A 25,554-nucleotide genomic window follows, 5' to 3' on the forward strand; every position below is an offset into this window, starting at 1 on the left:
CATCAGAACTAGCTACATTCAAGTCTGCTCTGCACACCAGGTTCTTCTAGAATTCAGTGACCCACTCTCACATCAGCATTCCTCAAGGAAACCGAGAAAGAGAGAGAGAGAGAGAGAGAGAGAGAGAGAGAGAGAGAGAGAGAGAGAGAGAGAGAGAGAGAGAGAGAGAGAGAGAGAGACTGGTAGGATGGGAGTGGGCTTGTGGTAGTTAGCTTATATTTTTTACCTTGGGGTGCAATTTCATTTCGTTTGTCTCCTCAGAAGAAGATGAGAGTATATGTGAAAAAGAAAAGCTGTGGTGATGGGTTAAGTTCTAGGATGATGGTGCAGGTGTCTGGGTCCACAGTCCTCCCAAGAGGCTCCCTGGCGTTCACGCAGTGGTGGTTTTATTTGAAATCAAAAGAATACACAACAAACTTCAATAGCAAACACCTCCACAACAAACAGCAAAAACGGAAGAAACGCTCCTGTTCGTTTCTGCCTTTTTGCTATCAGGAGTGTAGCCGCTGTGCTCAGATTTTCTTTAAAGTCCCTCCTACTCTTCCTCCAGCCTCCCCTCGCCTGAGCCACCTGCCCCTCCCTGCGCTCCCTTCCCGTTTCTCCCCAGCCTTCTGGTTCTAGTTCGCTGGTTACTTCCCTCCCGGCTTCTCTTCTGGAGATAGTCTTGTCCCAGCTGCCTTAGGAGGGCGAGCTAGCGGCTAGAGAGAGAAATTGGCCACAGGCGGACTGGACAGATCCGATCAGGGCAAGAAGGAACAAAACCAGTCTGTCTCTGTATCTCTGTGTGTCTCTGTGTCTCTGTCTCTATCACACACACATACACACACACACACACACACACACACACACACACACACACACACACACACACACACACACACACACTCACACACACTCACACACACACATACACACACCACGTCCTCTGAGAACTCAGCTGGCTGCGACCGACCGCGCACACCCCGCCCCGGCGCGCGTCCCAGGCCGGTGGAGCGCAGATCCAGATCCCCAGCGCGGCCACTTGGCCGGGTGTTCCCGAGCCTCAGGTGGCGCGGGAGGGAGAGCCCGCGCGTGACAACCCGGCTGCGCACGCCGAGACCTTCAGCCCTTCGGTCGGCGAGGCGAGCGGAGCGGGCGCGGCTGCCACCCAGAGCCCACCTGCCGGCCCTCGCGGTCCCCGCTCCAGCTGTGCCGGGCTCTGGGCGCCTACTCGGCAGCTGGAGCGCCACCCGGGCTCTGCCGCCGTCCCCTGCGCCTCCCGAGTGCCCCAGGCGACCCGAAGAAGCGTGGCGGCGGGACAGCGGGAGCTCGCAATGGCCAGGGCGCGAGGGTGGCTGTGTCTGTGGCTGGGCTGCTTCTGCCTGGACCTGGCGCTGGGACAGAGACCGAGCCTGCATCTCCCTGAGCTCAGCCGGGCTGGGACAGGCGACCGCACGACAGGTGGTGACCCGAGCCCGGACCTGCGGCCGCACGACAAGGTGTCGGAGCATATGCTGTGGCTCTACGACAGGTACAGCGGCGGCAGCAGAGTCCAGGACACCCGGACGCCCGGCTCGCAGCCCCTGGGTCCCCAGCCTCTGCGCGGTGGCAACACGGTCCGCAGCTTCCGAGCCGTAGGCGCAGGTGAGTGCGGAGGGGAGGGAGCCCTTCCCGCCCCGGAGTACAGAGGGCAGCCCCTCCCGCGGTGCCACCTGGCTGTCTCCCGGCCCCGGGCGCTGCTGTCCTGGGACCTTACTAGGACTCTGCCTTCCGGTTCCCTCTACCCTCTCGGAGTTCTCCAGCTGAGTTCTGGGTGAGCCTAGTCTGAGCCGAACTGAGACAGGAAAGTGGGAGAAGAGCTGGGTCGCTGGCGGCGGGGGGCTTAGAAGTGCAGTGTGGGAAGGGGCCAGGGGACAACAACCCGCGCAGACTAGCCCTCTCCCGGGCACCCCTGCTGAGATCTTATGCTGATAATTAAACTGCTCAGCAGAAATTCCCTCCGACGGGCTTTGGCGGCGCTTATACTGAAACCGATGCCATTTTATGCCAACCTAGGGCCCGGAGAGCAAAGCACACTCAACAGGCCACTTCCCCAGACACAGCCCTCTTAACTCTGCGAGCTTTGGGTTGCCATTTCTGACACTTGCTTCTTGATAGTCTCCTGGGGCAAACACACAAACAAAACCAGGTGCGTGAGTGTTTAGGTTATTTCTAACCCATCTGGGCAAATAAGTCTTGCGTGGTCCAAGCTGGGAAGAGCCGGTGGGAAGAGGCTGCCAGTGGAGAGTAAACACCTTTTAGTACCAGCGGTGAAAGTCTCATCTTCCCGTTTTTTTCAACATAGATCATTGAAACTGAAATTCATGGCTTAACGCCACCCCCACCCCCAAGCACGCCAGAACAGTTGACTCCAACAGTTTGAGGGCAAATTCCCTGGACGTTCGCTGTTTTTATCTGCTTTGAGGATGCAGTAGGGGTTGTGTATGCTACCTTCAGGATTCAGGAATAGGTGACTGCGAAGTTTGCCTTTCAGGCTTGTGTTGACGAACTGGCCAGAAAGTTCAAGGATAGAGGCTGTGTCTCCAGTGCTCTCTCAATTCTGTCTAATTTACTGGATGAATTTTCCCCCAACTTCACTGGTTAGGACTCCTGGCAGAAAAGGGGGGGGGTGTCCATGAAGGAAAGCCCTTACTTAGCACTGTGAATTCACTCTGCATCAGGGACATGATGACATCTACAGTAAACGTGAGTTATGTTTTTAATGTGGAGAAGTCTTTAGCTAGAAGTTGAGCTAAGTCAGATTTCACTCTCTTCATAGACCCATGGGTAGGACCTTGTAAAGACCTGTCCTCTACTGAGGACACAGAAACCTATCTCGCCTGGTGCATAGCATCCTTGTCACTTAAAGAGACTACCCTGACAGCTGACCACAGCAGTGACCCCTCTGTTTACATTAATGCGTCCCTGAGGGCAGAGCTCAGAAAACCAGCAGTGTGGCTAACAAAGTCTGGAAGGAGGGTGGTGGGTGGGCAAAGCAGGTGGCAATGAGGAAGACGCCCAAATCTCTCTGGCTTTGATATTTTTATTTGACTCTGTTCCCAGAGAAGAGTTGAGACATCCAAGTGACAAATTATTTTTGTATCAACAAGTTTTATTTTTGGTATGTGTCACAGTGTTTGAAGGTAAAACTTGATTTTTTGTCTCATTCACACACCTTGTTTAGCTACTGATTTTAGATGGAATAAATCATGGATAAGAACTTAACCACGTCGCTGGCTTTCACTCATTCCACCCATTATAATTCCAGGGTCCATTATCAGCCTCACCATAATCTTATACCATCAAATGATAAACTGTCTTAGAGAGGCCTGACACTCCCTTGAAATGATGGATTACAGCTTGGAACATATATACAAGGCTGTATGCCCTGATAAGAAAAGTAATCCCTTTAGCATCTTACAAACTGTCTTAATGACTTATTCATCAAATGCAGACACTGATTTTTTGGGTTTTTGTTGTTGTTGTCTTTTTTTTTCTTTTTTGTGGAGGCTTAAGTGTCATGTTACCTCTCATTGGAGACTCCTGAAGAGGTGGTTCATGTTGGATTCCTTCTAGGATGTTTAGTTACTCGTAGGGTGAAAAGATTTTGTTAGAAGACCTTTCTGGCTGTGATGCGGTGGGACTCCAGGAAGGACAGTGCTAAAGTGTTGCTTCCCCTTCATCAGCACCAGTATCTCAACACACCGTTCACTTAGTGATCTGTGTTGATGCAGGCAAAAGACACCGTCTGTGTTAGTAAATGACATTTGTTTTTCCAATGAGATTTGCTTAAGTTGCATAACATATGTGCTTTCTCTACCTAAGGTGTTACAGATTTTTATGAAAGGTCAGGTGTCTGTGCTCTGTGGATGGAGCCTACTGGTCTACCAGCCTCCGCAAGTGCTTAGTCCGGCTGAGTTATAGCCTTAGAGAGCCATTTTCTCCTTGGAACATACCTGATTAAAACTATTTATTGTTCTAAACCTAGAATAACTGAAATTGAGCTGCTGTGGTCTCTTTCTGATTGCTTCCTACTTAAACCATTACTTGATGGTGGGTGGCATGGATCCTAAACATACTTTGTGCTACCCTCTTTCTCCTCTCTCAGCTCCACGCAGTTGGTGTGCCAAAACCAGGAGTCTGGTGTCTTGTAAGCTTTCCTTTTGATATATAAGACTTTATGTAAAGATGGGTTTCATCTTTTCCTTTGTAAAAACTGATTCACAAAGTTGTAGATGACAAAGAAATTCAATCATCCGAAGGGAAGACAGAAGGGGGTGAGATTAGCTTTTATTTTAATCTTGATTTAAGTTTGTTCTTGTTCTTGGCTACTGTGGGCTAACACAATATTTTACACAAGGTCCTGATCCTTCACAGTACAGAATGTATGCTCTTTATTTCCATAGTCACTTGATCTTACTTGTCCTAGTCATAACTTCTCTAGGAAAAGCAATGGGAGCTTAGTTTTCTTATTAAAATACTATCACTACTTAAGACATACAATTATAAAAGTATCACATTCCAGTGGGTGTGTATTGTCTTTAAGAAAATTATACTTGCCTTCATGAATAAAAGCAGGAAATATTGAAGTAATGCAGACTCAGAAGTGAATGCTTGGCCTCAATGGAGAAGGACCAGGAGATTCTTGCCTAATATGAATCAAAACCTTTCAATATAAAGAACTGTAATTTTGAAATACTTCTAAAGTACAATGCTAACCTATAAGGCTGTAGGATGGTTGATGTATGATCCAGGCCTGAATAGTCATTACTTGACTAGAAGCCAGTACCCCGAAGGATACATGGATCAGTGGGGAAGAGCCGTTTTTGCTGTGTTCCATGGCAAGATAATATAATGACATTATTAAGATATAGTAATCAAGATTCCAGGCACCTAGAAACAAGGCTTGAAACTACAGAGTCCTTGGATTGTATGATGTTTTTATTTAAGGGACAATGAATGGTACATCTGGAGGAGAGGCGCTGGGATGTGCAGCTGCTTTGAATTATACACTACTTTGAATACATGATAGCCCCTAATGAAGTTTTACTGTAATAGGCAAGACAGCTTTACAATTCCTGACATTTAAAAATCCATAATACCATGGATTCTTGATTATTCATGCTGGATAGAAAGGAAAAAAGAGAATGAATTACATTTTTTTAAAAATTCAAATGTAGCTTTGTAGTGTAGTTACACGCACTCAAAGACCCCAAGAGACTGTGAAGGTCAATGTGAAAAACTCCTAAGCAGATAATTCATTCAAGCAGATGATTTACTCAATTTTATGGACTAAGAATGCATACATAATAAGGAATTGAGAGGGATACATACATTACCTGAGCCATGGAAGTTCATAAGTGCTTGTTTGATTGGTTCAAATATTTTAATTAGATAGAAATGTGAAGGCTAAATTTACTTTTTAAGTATTTCTGCATTATAAACTTTTATATTAGGAAGACATATTGAAGAAAACAGGTCCTTTAATGGAAGCAGAAATGGGCTTCATAATATATTTGCTAGATGAAATACAGACCTAATTTCAAAACCCATCCTTTCTAGTAGCCTGATCTTATTTTATAAAGGAAATTTTCAGAGAAAGAGGTCTCTGGAAGGTATTATATAGAATTGGGTGCCGAGGTCAAATGAGTTGGGGAAAAAATGATCAGCGTGGAACAGGCCCTTTAGTGGTAGTGTCTCCTTAAAGGAACAAATTTTCTTCTTTTTCCTCAATAACCTTCTAAGAATTGTGGCCCTGGGACGTCTAGTTGGAAAAATCCTGCTTCAAAAGCATCCTAATTCACCATAAAAGATCCGCAAAATTCAATGACTGTCTCACTGCAAATGAACTGGGCTCTCACTTCCCAGCTTTACCGGCTTGGGACATATGATTACACTGTCACTTTTGGGACTTAGTCCACTTGAGACTGTCCTGTCTTCTTGGTTCCAGGTTATAAACTTCTCTGAGTGTAACTGTAGAGTCCCTTTGTCTTGGCATTTTCTTTTCTCCACGTCTGTAGGAGATGTCTTTCATTGTTTTCTTCTCCATGGTTGATACTTATTGTTTTACAGGAGGCATAATAGCTTGAAAAGAAAAGTTATGTTATTTGTGGAAAAATACAGTAGTGGAAATACACATCACTTCATTAATATTTAGGTCAGTATTCATACCTCGATGAAAGGAACATTTACTCAAGACTTCTATCAGATTTTTATCTCCAGTATTTGCTGTATTTAACAGATATTTTGAAGTTATACTTATCAGGAATCATGTGACAATTGTTGGGCAATTTGACATTCATTGTCTATGATCTAATCAGGTTTCTGTGCTGCATTATGGGGAAGAATTTTTATATCCAAATTGTGATGATTTCTCCCATTTGTTGATTTTGTAAATTCTGATAATTAGTATCTCCATCATTTTATTGTAGTAATAGTAGCAGAAAGTTTGAATTCTTACTGTTAAGAATTCTGTCATTAAACATACTTTGAGTGAGAGAGAGAGAAAGAGAGAGAGAGAGAGAGAGAGAGAGAGAGAGAGAGAGAGAGAGGGTTGTCTCTGTGTGAGAATGCCATGTGTATCTAGATGACCTTAGAAGCCAGACGAAAGTGTCAAATCCCTTAGAGCTGAGTTCTGAAAAGACAGTCACCTGCCCTCCAAAGCTGACTGGCCAGCTCTCTCTTTTAATCAACCCATCAGGTCACAAACACCCTGAAAAAGAAGGACATTAAATTTTCATAAGCTTCTTTTGAAGTTTCCACCATGGAATAGCATAACACACTGGATGAAACAAGAAACAGAGCACTAGCCAGCATTTCAGTGAGTGTTGGGACCACTCTAGAGCAGTGGTCCTCCGGGCTCAGCAGTGCCCACTTGCCAGGTGAAAGCACAGACCAGAGCTCCTCTCCCACAGTTTGCTTCAGAATGTCCCCAGTGTGGGCTAAATAGTGCTCACAAGCATCTTGGTGGTCTCCATGCCCCACAACATAGACTAACCAGCTTCGAGGAAGCTATCAAGAAACGTTGCAACCCTGCTTTGCTCAGTCACCAAGGACAGGGTGGAACTAATCACCTGTTGAAAGTGGGGTTGGAATGGCATGGATTATACCGTAAGATGCGTTCTCTGTGTCTCCATCATCCCGCAGTACCCTGTGACGCACAAGCACATGCTTGCTCCCAACACTGGAGATGCATTTGTGTTTTATGTTAAACCAGAGGGGGAAAGTTTCTGAAAAATATTAAGAATACTCCACATTTCTAAACTTGTTTTGTGTCTTTACATTGACTTTTTCGTGTGAGTTTCACTCTTTGTTCTGTGAGACAGACTTAGGTTTGGCCAAAATTGGAATTTAAATCTAACTCTTAGGCTTAGCCAACAACAAATAAAACTTCTAGCTCTAGCTCTAGCTCTAGCTCTCTCTCTCTCTCCTACAAGAAAATCATTTAGCTTGCTGGGTAGTGGGGGCGCACACCTTTAATCCCAGCACTCAGGAGGCAGAGGTAGGTGAATCTCTGAGTTTGAGGTCAGCCTGGTCTACAAAGCAGGTTCTAGGGCAGCCAGGGCTAAACAGAGAAAGCCTGTGTCAAAAGAAAAAAAAAACAAAGACAAACAAACAAAAAGAAAAGGAAATCATAATCATTTGGCTCAACTAATCCCTGAGTTCAGAGGTTACACTCAGTTACATCTTCACATCAACTCATGGAATTATGCTAGAAGTTGCTGTGAACAAAAAATAAACAACAGTATACCACATCCTAGCTGTTTAAAATAAGAGGGATGAACACAAAGAAAATCCTGAAATTCTAGATTACTGACTGCAGCTAGTATGTAAAGGAACATTTGACAGGACCTTACTTAGTAAAATAAAAGGAAATGGCTGAAGCTAGTAATACAGTGAGATAATTGTGTCCAAGCACTTTAAGGGATCACATTCCCAGTCTAGCTAAGGTGCTGTGGCTACTGTAGTGGAGACGATGGCTGCTACTGACAAGAGAAGATGCACCCTAAAATGAGGTAGGTTGCAGGAGGATTCAGCCAACACACCATGGCCATACCACACAGTGCTATTTTAGAGAAATGAGAAATGAAAAAGAAATCCCTCCCTTTAAAAATAATTATTTTTGCCCTTGTAGAACCTTCAAAAGAAGTGATGTCTCAAAATTGGATCCCTTTCTCTCACACGTGAGAGGATTTTCAGCATAATGGGTTTGTTCAGTTGAGAGAGAAGAGACCTAGGGTTTGCCTAGTTAGCCTTCAGAAGGCAGCGCTTCTCTCACTTTGCCCTGACAATGTGGGGGACTGGCCACAGTTGGTCATATGGTGTGAGCTCAGCAAACATTCAGTCGACTTGAATATGATGTTGAAGTCATGAGAAAGTAGCAGCAAAGCTATCAACAACGAACCCAACCTTTAAAAACAAATTGACTTTAAAATAATTTCCAGTATGGTATGCTATCATTAACATATACAACAAGAATGTTATACTTCAAACAAATAACTGCTTTAATAATTCTTCTTTTCAAATGCACAAGAAGGGAACTGTAGAGGGTCCTCACACTCAAGAATGGCTTCGCCAGCTTTGGGGAATTTGAACTTACTTGACATACTTTTCACCTTGGTGTTAAGTAGGAAACACTCTTGAACTTGGTCAATGTATCAGTTGTTTATTTAACAAATTGAACAAACGATCTTCAGTATAAAGGTGATCCAGAGTGTAAAAGTAAGCAATGGGCATTCAAAGAGTCACAGGACCTGTCTGCCCCCTGGGAGTTCACAGTCTAGGAATGCCCTTGGGTGGAGGCTCTGTGCACATACACAGTTAGTGAACATTTTTCTATTCTAGAAAAACATACATTATCTCATCGTTGGCTGGTGTTTTTCTCTGGACATAGTGAATAGCTGATTTGGGATCCCACAAAACTTAATCATTTGACTGAGACTTCAAAATAACACAAAATGCTGTGACTGGCGTTCGATTTCAGATCCTCTATCTGAAAGTCGAAGGCAGCCTGGAGAAATGCTGTCAGCCAATGACTTCTGTGTATCACCCCCACCTTCACCCCCACTTCCAGGCACTGGGCCTTTCTAGCAACTCAACTTCTTCTGGAGAAAGAAATAGGGAGTGGGTGTGGAAACCTGTGCTTAATTACATATTTTCAGTATGATTGAAATATTTTCCCTGCTTCCTAGGGATTTAACTAATCATCAAGATTTCATTTAGTCTATTTGCTTTAAAATCAGACCTTGCATAGAAAGCTTTCCATTGTATCTACTAATTTCCTTTGAAAATGTTCTGTGTGGGCCAGCATGAAAGTGTACTGACTGCCTTTACTGTTCCTACATCACCATCTCAACTAGTCACAAGAGGGTTGATGAACACATGGAGGCCAAAGTGGTCCTGAGACCCCTAAGTTGGAGCCTAATTATAAACCCCCAAACTGGAGTCCACTCCCTAAGCTCAATTTTTTGTTTTGTTTTTTTTTTTTTTTTCAGATTAAAAACAGTAACATGTCTTCCACCTATATTTAATGATCAACATTCTTAGGAAGATCAATACGGGTAATAGGCAACCCGAGGTCCCCTCCAAACGGTTGCTAACTTGCCAGCTAACTTCTGTGCTCCTTCATTTTGTAGTAAGCGAACAAAATTGATGTGTGCATTTTACAAAACAAAATAAAAAGCACTTACTGCACTCAGCTGGAGGGCGGGAAAATACAGTGCAAAACAAGGCCTTGTCATCAAAGGAGTCCACGGTGTGAGGAAGGAGTCCTTGTGTAAAGAAATGATCACAGAGGCAGGGGCCTAGCCAAGGCATGGGTTATCAGGACAAGCTTACCTCCAGGCTGGTGTAGTTGCCTTCAAGGAAAAAAAAAATCTCAGCACCTAAGAGGGACTAGCTCAGTAGGAGAGCTTGCCTGGCTTGCTCAAGACCCTTTGATGTCCAGCGCAGAAACCCACCTTCCAAAGCACCCTCCAGTTCTCAGATATGGAGAATTCTCAGGACAGTCAGAACACAAGGTTGTCATTGGCAACGCAGACCAAAGTGCAGTTGATGTAGTCTCAGGGAGGAAAATTGAACGTGTGCTGAATGGCCACCAAACAGTATGAAAATAGCACCACCTATTGGTAGCTGTATTTTTCTTATTTAAAAAAAAAGCAGTACTTTCTGCTTTGAGAAAAGCTATAAACAACCCTACTGTACTTTTTTTTTCTGTATTTTGCAAGATTGCTAAGAAGTTTCTGGTTCCTGCACACCTTCTGCTACAGTGTGGGGACCTTACTATAGTGGTATTGACTTATGACTGCCTCCCTGCAAGTCCCATACATGTTTCTCAGTTAAGTTGGAGTCATGACTTAAATTACCCTGAATCCAGTCCCAAATTCAGCTATAACTTTAAGATTTCAGTCTCGCCTATGGCACTGAAAGACACATCATGAGTGTTCTGAAGCCTCTCACATATTCAAACGCAATTCTTGAAGCTGGAGAGATGGCTCAGAGGCTAAAAGTTGAAACTGCTCTTGGATAGGATAGACGTTTGCTTCCTAGCACCTGCCCCCCACCAGGGGCCTCACAACCACGTGTAGTTATAGGTTCAGGGAGAACTGATGCCTCTTTTAATGTGGTTATCACTCCTCACCAAAGAAGCTTGACTCTACAGCAAATGGAGACAGACCATTACAGAACCACTACTGGACACAATGAGGAGAACAATGGGTTGTGGAGACTCCAGTCCCAGGGAACTCATACATATCCCAGCTCCTGCATCTATTGCTCAGGGAGAAAGGGAGGAAAGCACATCTGAGCCAGAATGCCTCTTCTCTAAGAGTGCTTTAATTAGAAGTAGGCTGCACAAACAAGATCTAATAACAATGGTATCAATATATATGCTAACAATGAAGAGGGAACATCTCACAGGGTCCACCCCTAGACAAAGAGCTATAGGCAACTAATGACCACTGAGAGGAAGGATTAGGCTTTGCCAAGGATGAGCCCCTTAACTGGTTATCCAATACAACATGGTCAGCCCTGAAACCATATACCATATACAAGAAACAACAAAAAAGGACACAGCAGGTTGTATTTATATATTTATGAGGTGTGTGTGTGTGTGTGTGTGTGTGTGTGTGTGTGTGTGTGTGTGTGTGTGTGTGATCATAGTCAAAGAAAACGAATCTCTTGATTTGAGAGTTGGGAGTATCTTAGTGTTTCTAGTTAGTGTTACTTCAAGAAGGCTACACCTCCTATTAGTGCCACTGCCTTTGGGGGCCATTTTCTTTCAAACTACCACGTTCCACTCCTTGGCCCCTAAAGGCTTTTAGCTATATCATAACGCAAAAATGTGTTTAGTCCAACTTCAAATGTCCCCATAGTCTATCACAGTCTCAACAATGTTTCAAAGTTCAAAGTCTCTTCTGAGATCCCTGCAATCTCTTAACTGTAATCTCCCATAAAATCAAAGAGCAGATCACATACTCCCAACACATAATGGCATTACCATTCCAAAACGTAGGGAAGGGAGTATAGTGAGGAAATGCTGGGCCAAAGGAAGACCAAAAACCAGCTGGGCAAACTCCAAACCCTGCATCTCCATGTCTGATGTCAAAGTGCTCTTCAGATCTCCAACTCCTTTCAGCTTTGTTGACTGCAACACACTTCCTTCTCTTAGGCTGGTCCCACTCCCAGTTAGCAGTTCTCCCTGGCAGATATCCCATGACTCTGGCATCCCCAACATCTTGAGGTGTCCAAGGAAATCCAGGCTTCACTTCACAGCTTCACACAATGGCTTCTCTAGGCCTCCATTGAGGGACACCCCTGACACATGCCTAGCCTCAGTGACTTTCCATAGTCCTTCCCCCCCCCCATTTTTAATTTATTTAAGATCACCTCCTTACAATTTCCAAAGAGAAAATACAAAAGCAACAGACTTGGTTTCAAACACATAAACCGTGGCTGGAGTTGAAAGCGTTGCTGATGCCTCTGTCATAGGATGTCAGCGCACTCCAGGGCACATCAGTGTTCCTGAGGAATAAACATGGTTGCTCTTTCCCTCCCACTGGGATGTTCTCAGCATAAGTCACTGCTCTTTGACAAATTTTCCATGCAGACGATATGGGGCCTGCATGCTGACGGTTGGAGTAGTCCATGCCTAATCCCACGCCAGAACCCATGGCTAATGGCCAAGTTCTTCTTTTAAAGAAGGTGAGAGATAAAACAACTCCTAATCTAAAGCCAGTACCTAGCTTCACCACTGCATCGGCCATGCCCTAGTCCTACTTTCTGTCGAGGTTGGACTCCAAGGTGTTCTCCACCGACAACTCCAGAGCTCCCCACAGCCAGGCTTTCCATAGTCTTGAGGGCAAATTCCATAGCCCCTTCCTCCTATCCTTAACTCCAGAACCATGTGGCCAAAGCTGCCAAGTTCTTCTGCTTACTGGGACTGGAACATGGTCCCCTTATTCAATTATATCTTCACCAGCATTCTGTTTTCGATGGTTACTTTCACTTGAAAAGCTTGACTGTTCTGGAACTTGCTCTGTAGACCAGGGTGGCCTCCAACTCAGAGATCTACCAGCCTCTGCCTCTGGAGTGCTGGGATTAAAGGTGTGCACCACCACACCTGGCTCTAAGCTTTTCTTTAATTCCTTTCAACAAGTTGGAAACTTACCTGGGTGGGATCTTTCCCTGAGGTCAGCACTCCCTTTATTCTGTTTCTTAATCTGTTTATCTCCTTGAACATAGAACTTAGCTCCATTCCACTTCCTGATGCCCTTTTTCTCAATCTGTACATTTTGAATTTTTATTCGCTCAGCTTGCTCCTTTTCATTATAAATCAGAATCAGAGCTAACACTAATAACCACATAACAGAGTCTATACTAGGCTGTTTTGAGATTTCCTCTGCCAACAGAATTAGTCTAAAACTCTTTACTTAAGCCTCAGGCCGACTTTTCAGACAAGGGCAAAAAGCAGCCACATTCTTCACCAAAATAACACAAGACCAGTCTCTAGGCAACATACTAACATTCTTCTCTCATTCTCAGCACCACCGTCTTCCATGCTCACCAGTATGGCCCAATTAGCAGTGCTGGATACATTATTCCACTGCTTTCCTAACCCAAAGTACCAAAGTCCAAATTCCTCCAAACAAAACTATAGGCAGGCCTATCACAGCAATACCCCAGTCCCTGATACCAACTTCTGTCTTGGTTAGGGTTTCTATTGCTGTGAAAAGACTCCATGACCACAGCAACTTTTAGAAAGGAAAACTTTTAGTTGGGATGGTTCGCTTACAGTTTCAGAGGAGAAAGAGCTGCTACATGTTGATATGCAGATAAGAGGAAGCAGACTGAGTGTCACACTGAGCGAAGCTTGAGCAAAAGAGACCTCAAAGCCCGCCCTGACAGTGACACACTTCCTCCAATAAGGCCACACTCACTTTAACAAGGCCACACTTCCTAATAGTGCCATTTCTTTGGGGGATCATTCTCTTTCAAATTACCAGTTACTATAGCTGTGATGAAACACCATGCATGACAAAAGCAATTTGGAGAAGAAAGGGTTTAATGTGGCTTACACTTCCACAGCACTGTTCATCATCAAGGAAGTCAGAACAGGAACTCAAAAAGTGCAAGAACCTGAAATCAGGAGCTGATGCAGAGGCTGTGGAGGGGTGCTGCTCACTGGCTTATTCAACAGGCTTTGCTCCGTGTGCTCTATTACAGAACACAGGACTACCAGCCCACAGATGGCCACACCCATAGTGCTGCTACCACCCCTCCCCTATCAATCATTAATTAAAACCCCTACAGGGTTACATACAGCCCAATCTTATGGAGACAGTTTCTTTTGTTTTGTTTTTTTTTTTTTTTTTTTTTTTTGGTTTTTCGAGACAGGGTTTCTCTGTGTAGCTTTGCGCCTTTCCTGGTACTCGCTTTGGAGACCAGGCTGGCCTTGAACTCACAGAAATCCGCCTGCCTCTGCCTCCCGAGTGCTGGGATTAAAGGCGTGCGCCACCACCGCCCGGCCAGTTTCTTAATTAAGGTTCCTTCCTCTCAGGTAACTCTAGCTTGTATAAAGTGGACATAATACTATCCAGCACAAGAGGACATGAAAAGAAGGAAGGGACATTGAAGGGGTTGGAGGAAGGAAGGGGAAGGGGGGAAGTGATATGATATAATTATATCTTAATTTAAAACGTATTTTGCTGGCGGCGGTGGTGCACACCTTTAATCCCAGCACTCAGGAGGCAGAGGCAGGCAGATCTCTGTGAGTTCAAGGCCAGCCTGGTCTACAGAGTGAGTTCCAGGAAAGGCGCAAAGCTACACAGAGAAACCCTGTCTTGAAAAACAACAACAACAAAAACAAACAAACAAACAAAAAATGTATTTTAATGGAGAGATGTCTGTGTGGTTAAGAACACTGGGTTCTCTTCCAGAGGACCTGGGTTGGATTCCCAGTATCTATATGGCAGTTCACAACTGTCTGTAACTCCAGTTTCAGAGTATCTGATGCCCTCTTCTGGACTAATGGGCACCAGGCATACACATGGTGCATAGGCATACATGAGGACAAAGTTTCATACACATAAAATAAAATTAAATATATGTTAACCTTTTAAAAGTATTTAATTTAAAATTAAAGGACAGAAAATAATTCTTGTGGAAGTATCAATCTACTTGCTCTTTCTCTAGGTCAAATATTCTTACTTATTGAACCCAAAGTTATGATGTGGTTCCCAAACCCTGCCGTCTTGATTACTTTCTTAGTTACTCTCCTCTGAATCAGTAATTAAGAAGAGAACTGGAATTAAGCACCCTGCTGTATGTGTATTTGATAAGTGCAACATATGATTAGCTGCTATGCCCACTGAAAGAACATGAGCTATGTTTGTTAGCTAATAAAGTCCACTTTTATTTTTTTAACTCATATTACAACATGTTATTAACATCTTCAAAAGTGTTAAAGTCCACCTTGGATTTGTGATTAGAAATTCAAATCCATATGTGTCTGCATACTTTAGAATACCAACAGTAGATATTAAAGCACTTCCCTCTCGCTGATTTTTAAACTTAGATACTTAAGTGTATATAAGCAAAGTTGTGTAGAGACTTGTAGATAAAGAGAAGCACATGCAAAATTCCTATTTTTTTTCTCATCACATGAAAATACTTATTTGAAGATTGGACAGGGTGGCTTGTGCCTATAAATCTAGCATTTCAAAGGCTGAGGCAGGAGGATTGCTGTGAGTTCAGTGCAAAACTGGGTTAAAGTGAGCTCCAGGGTAGCCTGAGCTATAATTTGAGATCCTATTGGAAAAAAAAAATGATTTGGAAAGTTAAATTACTTTAAGATCTAAAAGAAGAAAAAGTCTGAAAGTAAATGCTTAATAATTGACATGTACTTCTTATAGGGAGGCATGTATCACACTCTGAAAAACTTACTCTTACAGTGTCCTAATATATACAATGAATTTTAGTCATTTTACCCTAAATTACTTGTCTCATCCTCCTTTCTCCCATTGAACCCCTTCTTCTTCCCAGCAAGCCTCCCTCTGCTTTCACGTCTTGTTTTGGGTGTTCATGACCCACGGAGCTTGGAGTTTCTCTCATGACCTTGCGGGGAGGTTTCTTACCAGTAGTTACATCACTCTTTTAATTGTTGCTCGATACTGATTTGTTCAACTCCATGAACATTCTTCATATATGCATGTAATATGTTGCATTGTTGTTTGTACGAGGTCTTTGACATTCAGGGAGTATTGTCTGTTTCCAGCATGTCTCAATTAGGTACTACCATCCCAGACAGTGAGGTTCCAGTTAGCTGCTTGTTAGTGGTTCTATGAGCTGTGTGTTTTACTGGAGTTCTTTCGATGAATTGTCCTAATAGTTCTGTAGTTGATACTATGAAGTGGATTTTATTGATGAGGGGACCAGCACTTTGGGAGTTTAGCTACTGTCTACAGTACATATGAGTCTTGGTCCTGGGGCTTTAACTTCAAGATAAGGCACTGGGCTGGAATGAGAGAGTTAGGAGGAGAAGGCAGTGTGAGAGAATTCTGAGAGCTAATGGACAGCAAAGATTGGAGCTGAGGAGGGGGCTAAATGATAGCAGAGTACAAGGCAAGAAGAAATGGGCTTGACAGAATGAAACAGTCAGAGATGGGATGTGGAGGAAAGAAGCAAGGTGAGGTTATCAAGGGAGACAGTGACACCCATCCTTTGGAGTTCATCTATTCCCCACCAGTGTGCTTATGGGCAACCTTTGATTGCCATGTGCTTAAAATGGGGTGCCTTCTCTTCCTTGCATTTGAAACGTCCCTCATCTATGTGGAGTTTGGGTAAAAGTATATGTTATGGTGACTGGGTTGAATTAAGGGCAGAGCCCCTGAACAGCCCTGATGCCATGGCTTTGTTATAAAGGTCTGTAAGATATTATCCCAGTGTCACGGATTATACAAATGTGCACAAATGGCAGTTTCCTCCTTTTGCTTCACACAATGTTAAAAATGAGTAAAATGTGTTTCCCATTGCACTTCCCCCATGCTTGGGGACTTGATGAACTCATTTTAAGTTTCCACGTCTTTATAAAAATGTTTTGTTTTTGCTGAAACATGGTTTTGATCAAGAACATAATTTCTCGATTGCGTGTGTGTTTCTGAAATAAGTATGTATATGGAACAAGTGCATAAAGGAGGGATCTCTGGGACAAATCCCAGGGTTTGGATTCTTCAGGTCTATCCTCAGCCTAACTGAAACTCAGTAGAAGATCCTGAAAGAACTGATTTCTGCCTAACCAGCTTCCTTCTCTTTCTGTTACTAATTTCTCCATTAGAAGAACTAGGAATATGACTTAAACATTTCAGTCATTTTTATTGAACTATGTAAGTTTAGGCTTTGAATTTATAAAGCACTGAACTTCAGACAAGCTGAACAAAAATGCTGTGCTTCTACATTATAAAGGTGTGGCTCATTTGTTCAGACATAGTATCCAAATACTAAGATCTTGCTCACCCAATCCATGTTTTTTGTCAAGTAGATAGAAGGAGCCATAATTCCTACAATAATGTTAGACTAGGCGCAGATCACACAATAGTAATTTATATTTGCATTTAAGAAATACTAGAACTTTTATGACCGTTACACATATCGCATTACACATATCATTCTGGCGACACAGGAAGCAGACATTGTAGTCAAAGACTAGCTTGGTGGCTTCCAGCAAAAATACTGATGGAAAAGTAGTAGTGGTAAGGTAGGCAAGGAATTTGATCAATATGGCAATAACAGAAAGACATCTGAGATAAGTTCGACATTCCAGCTCATCTACAGGGTACGGATGTGAGCTTCAGGTTTGCATACAGGAGGAACTGGTTGGTGCAGGATGCACAGGGTATGTCTAAGTATGTCTAAGTAAGCGGTCCTGGGCAAACTGTGGTCTGACTGCTCTTTGTCTCAGTTCTGATTCTTCAAGTGACTCTGGATGAGTCCTTATCACTTGAAGAGACAACATGATCCCCAAGACAATTTTTCCTGTAGGGGTATAGGGACAGCTTCAGCTCCCATGGTGATGTAACTGTTTCATTTTAGTGATAACCCCATCGTAAGGTCAACTTGCCTGTAAAGCTTCACTGTATCTGGAATTCAAAGTATCAGTAGGCCTAGGATGCTGACTGGGGAGACCTGAAAGACCCTTTTGGAGAAGGGGTTCAGAATGGGGCATTGTAAAACAAACTGTGAAGTACCTTAGCTGCTCTTATCTCTATGCCTTCATACTTGAAGAGAGACAAAGCTAGGTCCATTTGGGGCTTAGTCTTCTTGGACCACCAGATTTCAGGCAGGCAGTCCTTCAGCCAGTTACAAGTCTGATCTAGTTGTGCAGGAACCTGATCCAGAGTAAAGGAGAGAGGTATACAATGAATGCAAAGATGCCAGGCTCTCATGCTGCTTGAAGTGGCCATGTGACCCAATGGGAAGGGAGTCCATGTTCTTTATCCAAAGCAGTTTTGAAGCGCTTGTTGTAATAGTCTTTCTGTTTTATGAATGAGAACATTAGCTTGTCCAGAGTTACGAAGTTAATAAGTGACTGAGTCTGTAATTAAATCCAGGTCAAATTCTAAGCCCTCCGATTGCACCAGGAGGATGAATTAACGTTTCGCAGAGGCAGCTGCAGCGAAGTGAAGAGTTTGTACACACTGCTTGGTGTTCTCCAGAGCTCACACACCACCTGCTACAATACACACACTAAGTGCACTAGTGTGCTATGATTCCCATACACTTACGGTGCTCCAACAAAGAGTGAACTAGTAAAGCTGGCCAATCTTTTCTCTCCTGTGGGCTCAGAGTGCTCTCCCTAATAGAAACCCTCAAAAGCGAGAGGCTGCATACAATATTGTTCTATATTGTTTTCCTTCTTTAAAAGTTGTTTCCTAGATACTATAATATAATTACACGATGTATCCCTTCCCTTTTCTCCCTTCAAACCCTCCCCTCTGCCCCTCCTTGCTCTTTTTTTATTCAAGTGAAATTGACATGACATGAAATGAACTATTTTAAAGTGAATGGATGACAAAGTGGTAGTGACATCTTCAGAATGCCACACAATTGCAAACTCTGACTTGTTTTGAAATATTTCCATCACCTGGAAGCAAAGCCTCAGAGCCGTTATGGAGTTTCTTCTCATACCCAGCTGCCTCTAACCCCCATCGAATCCCTCTGCTCCTATCTCTCGATTTAACTAATTTAGATAGCTTTATGCAAATGAAATTAAGCAGTAAGTGAGCTTTTAAATGTGGTTTATATGTAGCTGCATAATTTTTCAAGGTTCAGTCATGTCTTAACACATATTAGTATTCTTTTTTCACAATAACAATATTCTGTTTTACCGATACACTACAAGTTGTTTATCTGTGCATTGGCTGATGATCATTTGGGCCCTTACTACCTTTTAATACTGTGAATATACTTATTTGTTTCCCTGTCTTCAGTTTCTGAGGAATTGCTTTATCATATGGTAATCTCCTGGTTAGATTTTTGAGGAAATGCCAAAGTGTTTTCCAGAGCAGCTGAATCACTTTATATCTACCCTAATAAACAGAAGGCGTTCCAGTTTCTTCCCACAAACCTTCTAGTACTTAAGGCTTTCTGTTGTTGTCAATGATAGACACACTGCTAGAGTTTGTGCCACATCACTGAGGTTTTGATTTTGATTTCCCTAGTGACTAACGATTTTCAGGTCTTGTCAGCCACTTGTACATTTTCTTTAGAGCTGTATCTGCTCTTTGCTCATATTAGCATCTCTGCTGTTGAATTAAAGCTCTTACTTATACGTTTCCTCCTAGCTACTAAACTTCTAGATACACAGATAGCTGATATTTTATCGAATTCTGTAGATCATCTTTTCATTTTCTTGGTACTTACCTTTGATGTGCAAACATTTTAACTTTGATAAAGTTCATTTTATTTAGAACTTTTATTGATTGATATATTTGTCCTTTTACTGAATGCATGTGGTGGCATATGCATGAAGCTGTTACCAACTCTAAAATCATGAGAATTTGTCCCAATGTTTTCTTCCTCTAAGGATTCTAGTGCTTTGACTATTATATCTAGAGCACTGATTTATTTTTAGTTGAATTTTGAATAGTGCATAAAATAGTAGAAACTCCTGTTTACTTCAGTCTCGCTTTTTGTTTTTGTTCCCTAGGAACTCTTCAAAGAAAGGGGCTGCACACTTTTAATCTGACCTCTCTCACCAAGTCTGAAAACATTTTGTCAGCCACACTGTATTTCTGTATTGGAGAATTAGTGAACATCAGCTTGAGCTGTCCGGTATCCCAAGGATGCTCCCATCATGCTCAGAGACAACACATCCAGATAGATCTCTCTGCATGGATCCTCAAATCCAACCAAAGTCAGCTCCTGGGTCACCTGTCAGTAGATGTGGTCAAACCTTATCGAGACAGCATGTCTTGGCTGTCAAAAGACATCACTCAGCTCTTGAGGAAGGCCAAGCAAAATGAAGGGTTCCTCATAGGATTTAACATTACTTCTAAAGCGCATGAGCTGCCCAAGAGGATGCTGCTTTTCCCGGAGCCTTACATCTTGGTATATGCCAATGATGCCGCCATTTCTGAGCCAGAAAGTGTGGTGTCTAGCTTACAGAGACACAGAGATTTCCCCGAAGGAACTGTGCCCAAACTGGATAGCCACATAAGAGCTGCTCTCTCCGTTGAAAGGCGGAAGAAACGTTCGACTGGAATCTTGTTGCCTCTGCAGAACAATGAGCTACCAGGAGCAGAGTATCAATACAAGGAGGATGGCGTGTGGGAGCAGAGACGGCCTTACAAAACCCTTCAGACTCAGCCCCCTGAAAAGAGCAGGAACAAAAAGAAGCAGAGGAAAGGACCTCATCAGAAGGGCCAGACGCTGCAGTTTGATGAACAGACCCTGAAGAAGGCAAGACGAAAGCAATGGATCGAACCTCGAAATTGTGCCAGGAGGTACCTTAAAGTGGACTTTGCTGATATTGGCTGGAGTGAATGGATTATCTCCCCCAAGTCATTTGATGCTTATTACTGCTCTGGAGCCTGCCAGTTTCCCATGCCAAAGGTAGCACTGCCCTTTACCTTGTGCTCGATTTGTTTTTGCATGGTGTAGGAGAGCATGCTGAGTGTGTTTCCATTTAAGAAACTCTATTCAGAAACTTATTTATAACATTCTAAAGTATAGTATAATGGGCAATGTGGTTACGCTTGGGTTTTCTTTGATGATCGTTAAAAGTAGTATGAGGTATGAAGGCTATGAAAACCATATGTGTAAAATATGCATTTTTTGTTTCTAAACATGGTGCATATCCAGCCATGTGGTTGGTCACTTGTGAATATACACCTGTCTGTGGTAAGCAAGCCCCAGATGGCAGACACTGACTTCTGAGTGGTATTCAAGGGATGTAAGAATATTGTGGAAGCAAAGAGAAGGAATAACGGGTCTGCTGCCCTGATGTGGAGCATTTTTGGATAAACAGTTTCTCATGAGGTGAATTGTCCCTGTGCAGGTCAATCAGGGTTTGGCTAGGTAAATTGGCCTGAAACCCAACAGATGCTTATTTCATTTGCTTGACTGCTAAACATTAAAAAGAAGAAGAAGAAGGAGAAGGAGAAGGAGAAGGAGAAGGAGAAGAAAGAAAGAAAGAAAGAAAGAAAGAAAGAAAGAAAGAAAGAAAGAAAGAAAGAAAGAAAGAAAGAAAGAAAAAGAAAAGCAGAACAGGATGACAGTGACTTCTCCCAAGGTCCATCTTGCCCTGTCAGAAATTACCTTTGTTTATTTTAGAAGCATCAGGGACTGCATTTTATCATACAAGCATGTTTTCAGAAGTCTTTCCAACTCCAATGTCTGTCTTTCCAAGCACGTCCAAACGACAGCTCTCTTTGCACTGGAGTAAAAATAGTACACTCTATAGTAAAAATTAGCCACGCCCTCGGTATCAGGTTTGGCTTGTTGCTGCATTTCCAGTCTCAGCTTACAACAGCTGAAATCTCTACCACACACTTAAGAGCGACTAAATGGACAGAATTCAGAGGAGGAATCACAGTGAGTTTTTAATGAAATCTGAATCAGTTTTTTTGTTGCTGTCTAAAAATAGAGAAAATGTTCCTTTGCCTCTTGGACTGGCAATTTCAGCTTATGGGTCTTTATATTGCTAGAGCGTAGTCACTGACTGACCCACACATAAAAAGGGCTGAAGACACAAGACCAGGTCAGCCTCAGGCCAGCAACCTATCTGAAATCCTGTTTCTCTTGTTAGTTACTACAGAACGATGAGTTTTGTACATTTCCTATGAAGCTGTCATTCCAGAGGATTTTTGTAATTTTCTATTTTAAGAATACAACCCGAAGTAAGGGCTATGAATTCAGGGCTGTATTGAGAGCCTTCTCTCCTCTCAGGATTCATAAAGGACTTTCACTGCTGTTTATAGATCCACTGTTTCTTGAGAAGAACTTTAGAAGAAACTGAAAAGAATCATAGTGTGAAATTTGCCATGGCATAAGTTAATAACTGAAGAGATAAATTTAAGGAGAGGCATCTATATAATTAAACCATCATACTTTGTCACAGCAGGAATTTTAAAGCCTCGGTTGGCTTTTAAACTTTTTGGAATCTTATTAATACATAGGATCTTATATAGTGCACAGGGAGTAGAGGACACAGGAGATGCTGCACATCTAACAAGACCTGAGCTGGTACTGATGCTGCTGACTCACAGAACACCTTTTGCAGCAGCAGACTAGACCGTTTCTTTGGGCTTGGAGTTGGCTTCCACCTCCATAGATCCATAAAACTTTCTACGTGTTATTTTTTTCTTTGAAATAGCTAAAGTAGAGTATAATAAAAATAATGGGACCTGCCCAACAAACACAGTGAGGAAATGAAATAGCAGAGCAACCTACGTGGAGTAGTGGGGACTCGGTAGCTGTTTGCTGTTGACCTGACTAGTGGCCGTTGACAAGACTGAGTGGAATAGAAGCGGTGTCTAAGGAAACGCTGTGTAGGGACAGCAAGCTTGCAAAGAAAGCCGTGAGGCCAGAAAGGTTCTGTAAATGTTTTCAGTGCTTTTTCAGACATCACAAACTGAAAATAGGATTCTCCCTCTGGGTTCAGAAGCCTGTGAGCTCTTCCAGGGAGGATTCTCCCTCTGGGTTCAGAAGCCTGTGAGCTCTTCCAGGGAGGTTCTTTTTTTGGGGGGGAGGGGAGAACAGAATGAAGAGCGGATCTATGGCAGTAACTGGATTCATCATAATAATATTTGTTGAAACTTGGAATGGCATCAGAGCTCCAGGGACACGAAACAGGGATCCACGCAGAGGTCTTTTCTCTGAGGCTGCAATTCCGTTTTGCTAAATCAAGTGTGGAAGATTAGCATCATCTTGTGTGGAGCTGTCTAACTTTTAAGGTGTGCTAGGGGTTCCCTTTTAGCTCTCAAGACTTTGTGTCTTTCAGTCAGTTTAGTAACAAAGGAGGATGGGAAATATGATGTAAAGGGAAGAGGTAGTTAATATGCACTGCTGTTAGCACAGTGTCTGGTGTGGCATCCAGAATGAGATATTTAAATAAAAATACAGTCTGACCAGCAGAGGAAAATGAGGGTCTCTCATTCAATCAGTACAGCACATGTGGGCTGACTGGAGTGCCAAAGAACTTTCAGACTTTAGATATATATTTTGCCTCAGAGGAAAGTTCTCCCAGGCCAGACTCCTCTGTTGGGCCTCCTGTTTTTGGCCTCCTGGGTGAAAGCCTGGCCTATATGGCGGGGCTCTTCGTCTGCAAAAGTTGACAACCTGCTCTATAATTCAGAACAGCTGTGTTCTGCCTTTCCCAAATTCCAGGCTTTGCCCTTTCACTGATTCCAATTAGATAGTTTCTGGGCCATCACACCCATGTGGGCTGGACTGGAAGAGTGTGGAGCAAAACCTCGTGGCCCAGGTCAGGAATGAAGGTTCTTTGCTGATGACATACTCTCCCCTTCCAATGCATCTGTAATCAAATTTAACTAGAGGACATCATCCACAGCTTGGCAGGTGCAAGCCTGACCACTGAAGATTTCATTCACAGACACAACAGTTTGGGGTTTTGGTTTTGTGTTTTTTTTTTTTTTCTGATTTTTGGCTCTTAAATCCAATCTGTTCTCCCAGAGAGAGACTCTTGGAATGATGCCATATGATGAAAAAATACCCAGATAGCCAGAGCCAAGTCCTGTGCCTCTGCCTCCCTCACCACCCCAGCAGCAATGGAAAACAGAAATTTCAAATGAAAATGATTGAGCCATTGTTCCTGACAGAGATCCAAGAAACCAACAAGGATTAGAGGAATGAAGTTATTTCTGCGAGGAATTGTGCAAAAGCTAGGAATAGCAAAGATACAGAGTTAGGCAACAAATAATTGAAATACTTTGAACTGAGTAGTCCATATAAAGAGATTCACATTTAATTAATGCTAGACTCTTAAAGAACTCCCTAGATCTTCCAGCTTTAACCTCAATCATGAAGATGAACACTAAAAACATGAAATCTTGTCAAAACTCAGCAAAGTCACACCTGAATTGATGTGGAAGGTGTGCACTATCATTAAACAGAGTGATGGACATGGGACGGAGCACAGATTCGCACTTGTGATTGGCACCACCTCTAAGCTCAGAAGAGAGAGTCATGAGAAACATGATCCTTGCTCGAAAACAAAATTTGTTACTGGCAGCATGCTTCACACCAGCAAATGACAGCATGGATTATTTGTGCATGATGTGACCACTTCTGGTAATGGTAGCTCCATCAGAGGATTCCATAGCTAGAAAAAAGGGGATACTCCCTAGTCATCTGCGAGGTCCCTGATACAAAACACCACCCCAGAATCGAGGGCTTGGGCCTGATTCTGGCGAGCCCACTGGGACTACTCATGCACTCAGTTTCTGAATGCATCAGTTCTGACTTGGATTAAAAAAAAAGACAGGAATTTTCCCTAGGAAACACCCACGAATATTTTCCATATCTACTCCAAGTCACTTGCACAGAATCTTTTAGTTTTGTTGATAGGAGTTATTTCTCATAAATGGGTAAAACAATGGGTGTACTGTTTCTTCCAAGTATTTCAGCCATTTAACAACATTGCTTCAGGGTCTAGATATATACATTCTAGGACCTGGGGATTCAGTGCAGAGCCATACTAATTGCTCAAGTACTCGCCTAATTAAGGCCATCCACACTACGTAATATCTAGGCATTAAACATTAAGCATAGAGAATAACATGAGAAAACCTGGTTTTAACTGCCTCTGAAACTTTAGCAGCATGGTGTTTGAAAGGCTGAGTCTTCCACATAGCTTTCAATCAATAATAGAAAAAGTGGGTTGTGGCAAAGATTCCTGGCGGAACTCAGTAATAGTATCACAGCAGTCTGCAGTGGTTATTCACTACTGTGTTACCACACTGATGGCAGTTGCTGTGAATGTCACAGACTTGTGGAGGTCTTTTGTTTCTTTGTAAATATATAGACTAATGGGAATCATTGTGACATTTTCATATACACTTGCATCCTCTTTTGATCCCTACATGTTTTTCTAATAATTTTCATTCAATAAAATCATTTTAATAAAGAGAAAACAATGTGTAAAGTACAAATACTGGGGCTTTTTAAAACTTACACAACAAGAATATCTTGTTCTGTAATCAATTAGAGCTGATTAACCATTTAATTAACTAATTAAAGCTATTCAAAAAATATTCTTCAAGTCAGTAGGAAGCAAGAGTAAAAACAGTGCTGTATTATTAACACTAGATTTTTTTACAATTTTTTTCACAAAAAATTGAAGTGTTAGTGTATGGGTTCTTCTTGTTGAAATTAAAGTAATTCAGATAACATTTCCCTTTCTCTGCCAGCACACATCCTTTCTTTGACTTGTTTTAATTTTTCTTACAGTACATCAGCTTTCTGCATTACTTCTTTGGCCTGGGCACATCCTTGACCTTCTACCATTTCCCATTTTTCCAT

At 42.6% G+C, this 25,554-nt stretch overlaps 1 protein-coding gene across 1 annotated transcript in view; it reads left to right on the forward strand.

The window, feature by feature from the left end:
• The first annotated feature begins 591 nt into the window (after window positions 1-591).
• Bmp3 (bone morphogenetic protein 3) overlaps window positions 592-25,554 on the forward strand; it is a 28,366-nt gene continuing 3,403 nt past the window's right edge. The window contains exons 1-2 of the mRNA XM_052736000.1: window positions 592-1,623; window positions 19,721-20,625. Coding sequence (XP_052591960.1) covers window positions 1,314-1,623; window positions 19,721-20,625 — 1,215 coding nt within the window. The 5' untranslated portion in view covers window positions 592-1,313. The remainder of the gene's footprint in view (window positions 1,624-19,720; window positions 20,626-25,554) is intronic.

The sequence above is a fragment of the Peromyscus californicus genome, unplaced genomic scaffold (assembly GCF_007827085.1).
Source record: "Peromyscus californicus insignis strain IS unplaced genomic scaffold, ASM782708v3 Scaffold_13__1_contigs__length_99412109, whole genome shotgun sequence".
Classification (NCBI taxonomy): Eukaryota; Metazoa; Chordata; class Mammalia; order Rodentia; family Cricetidae; genus Peromyscus; species Peromyscus californicus.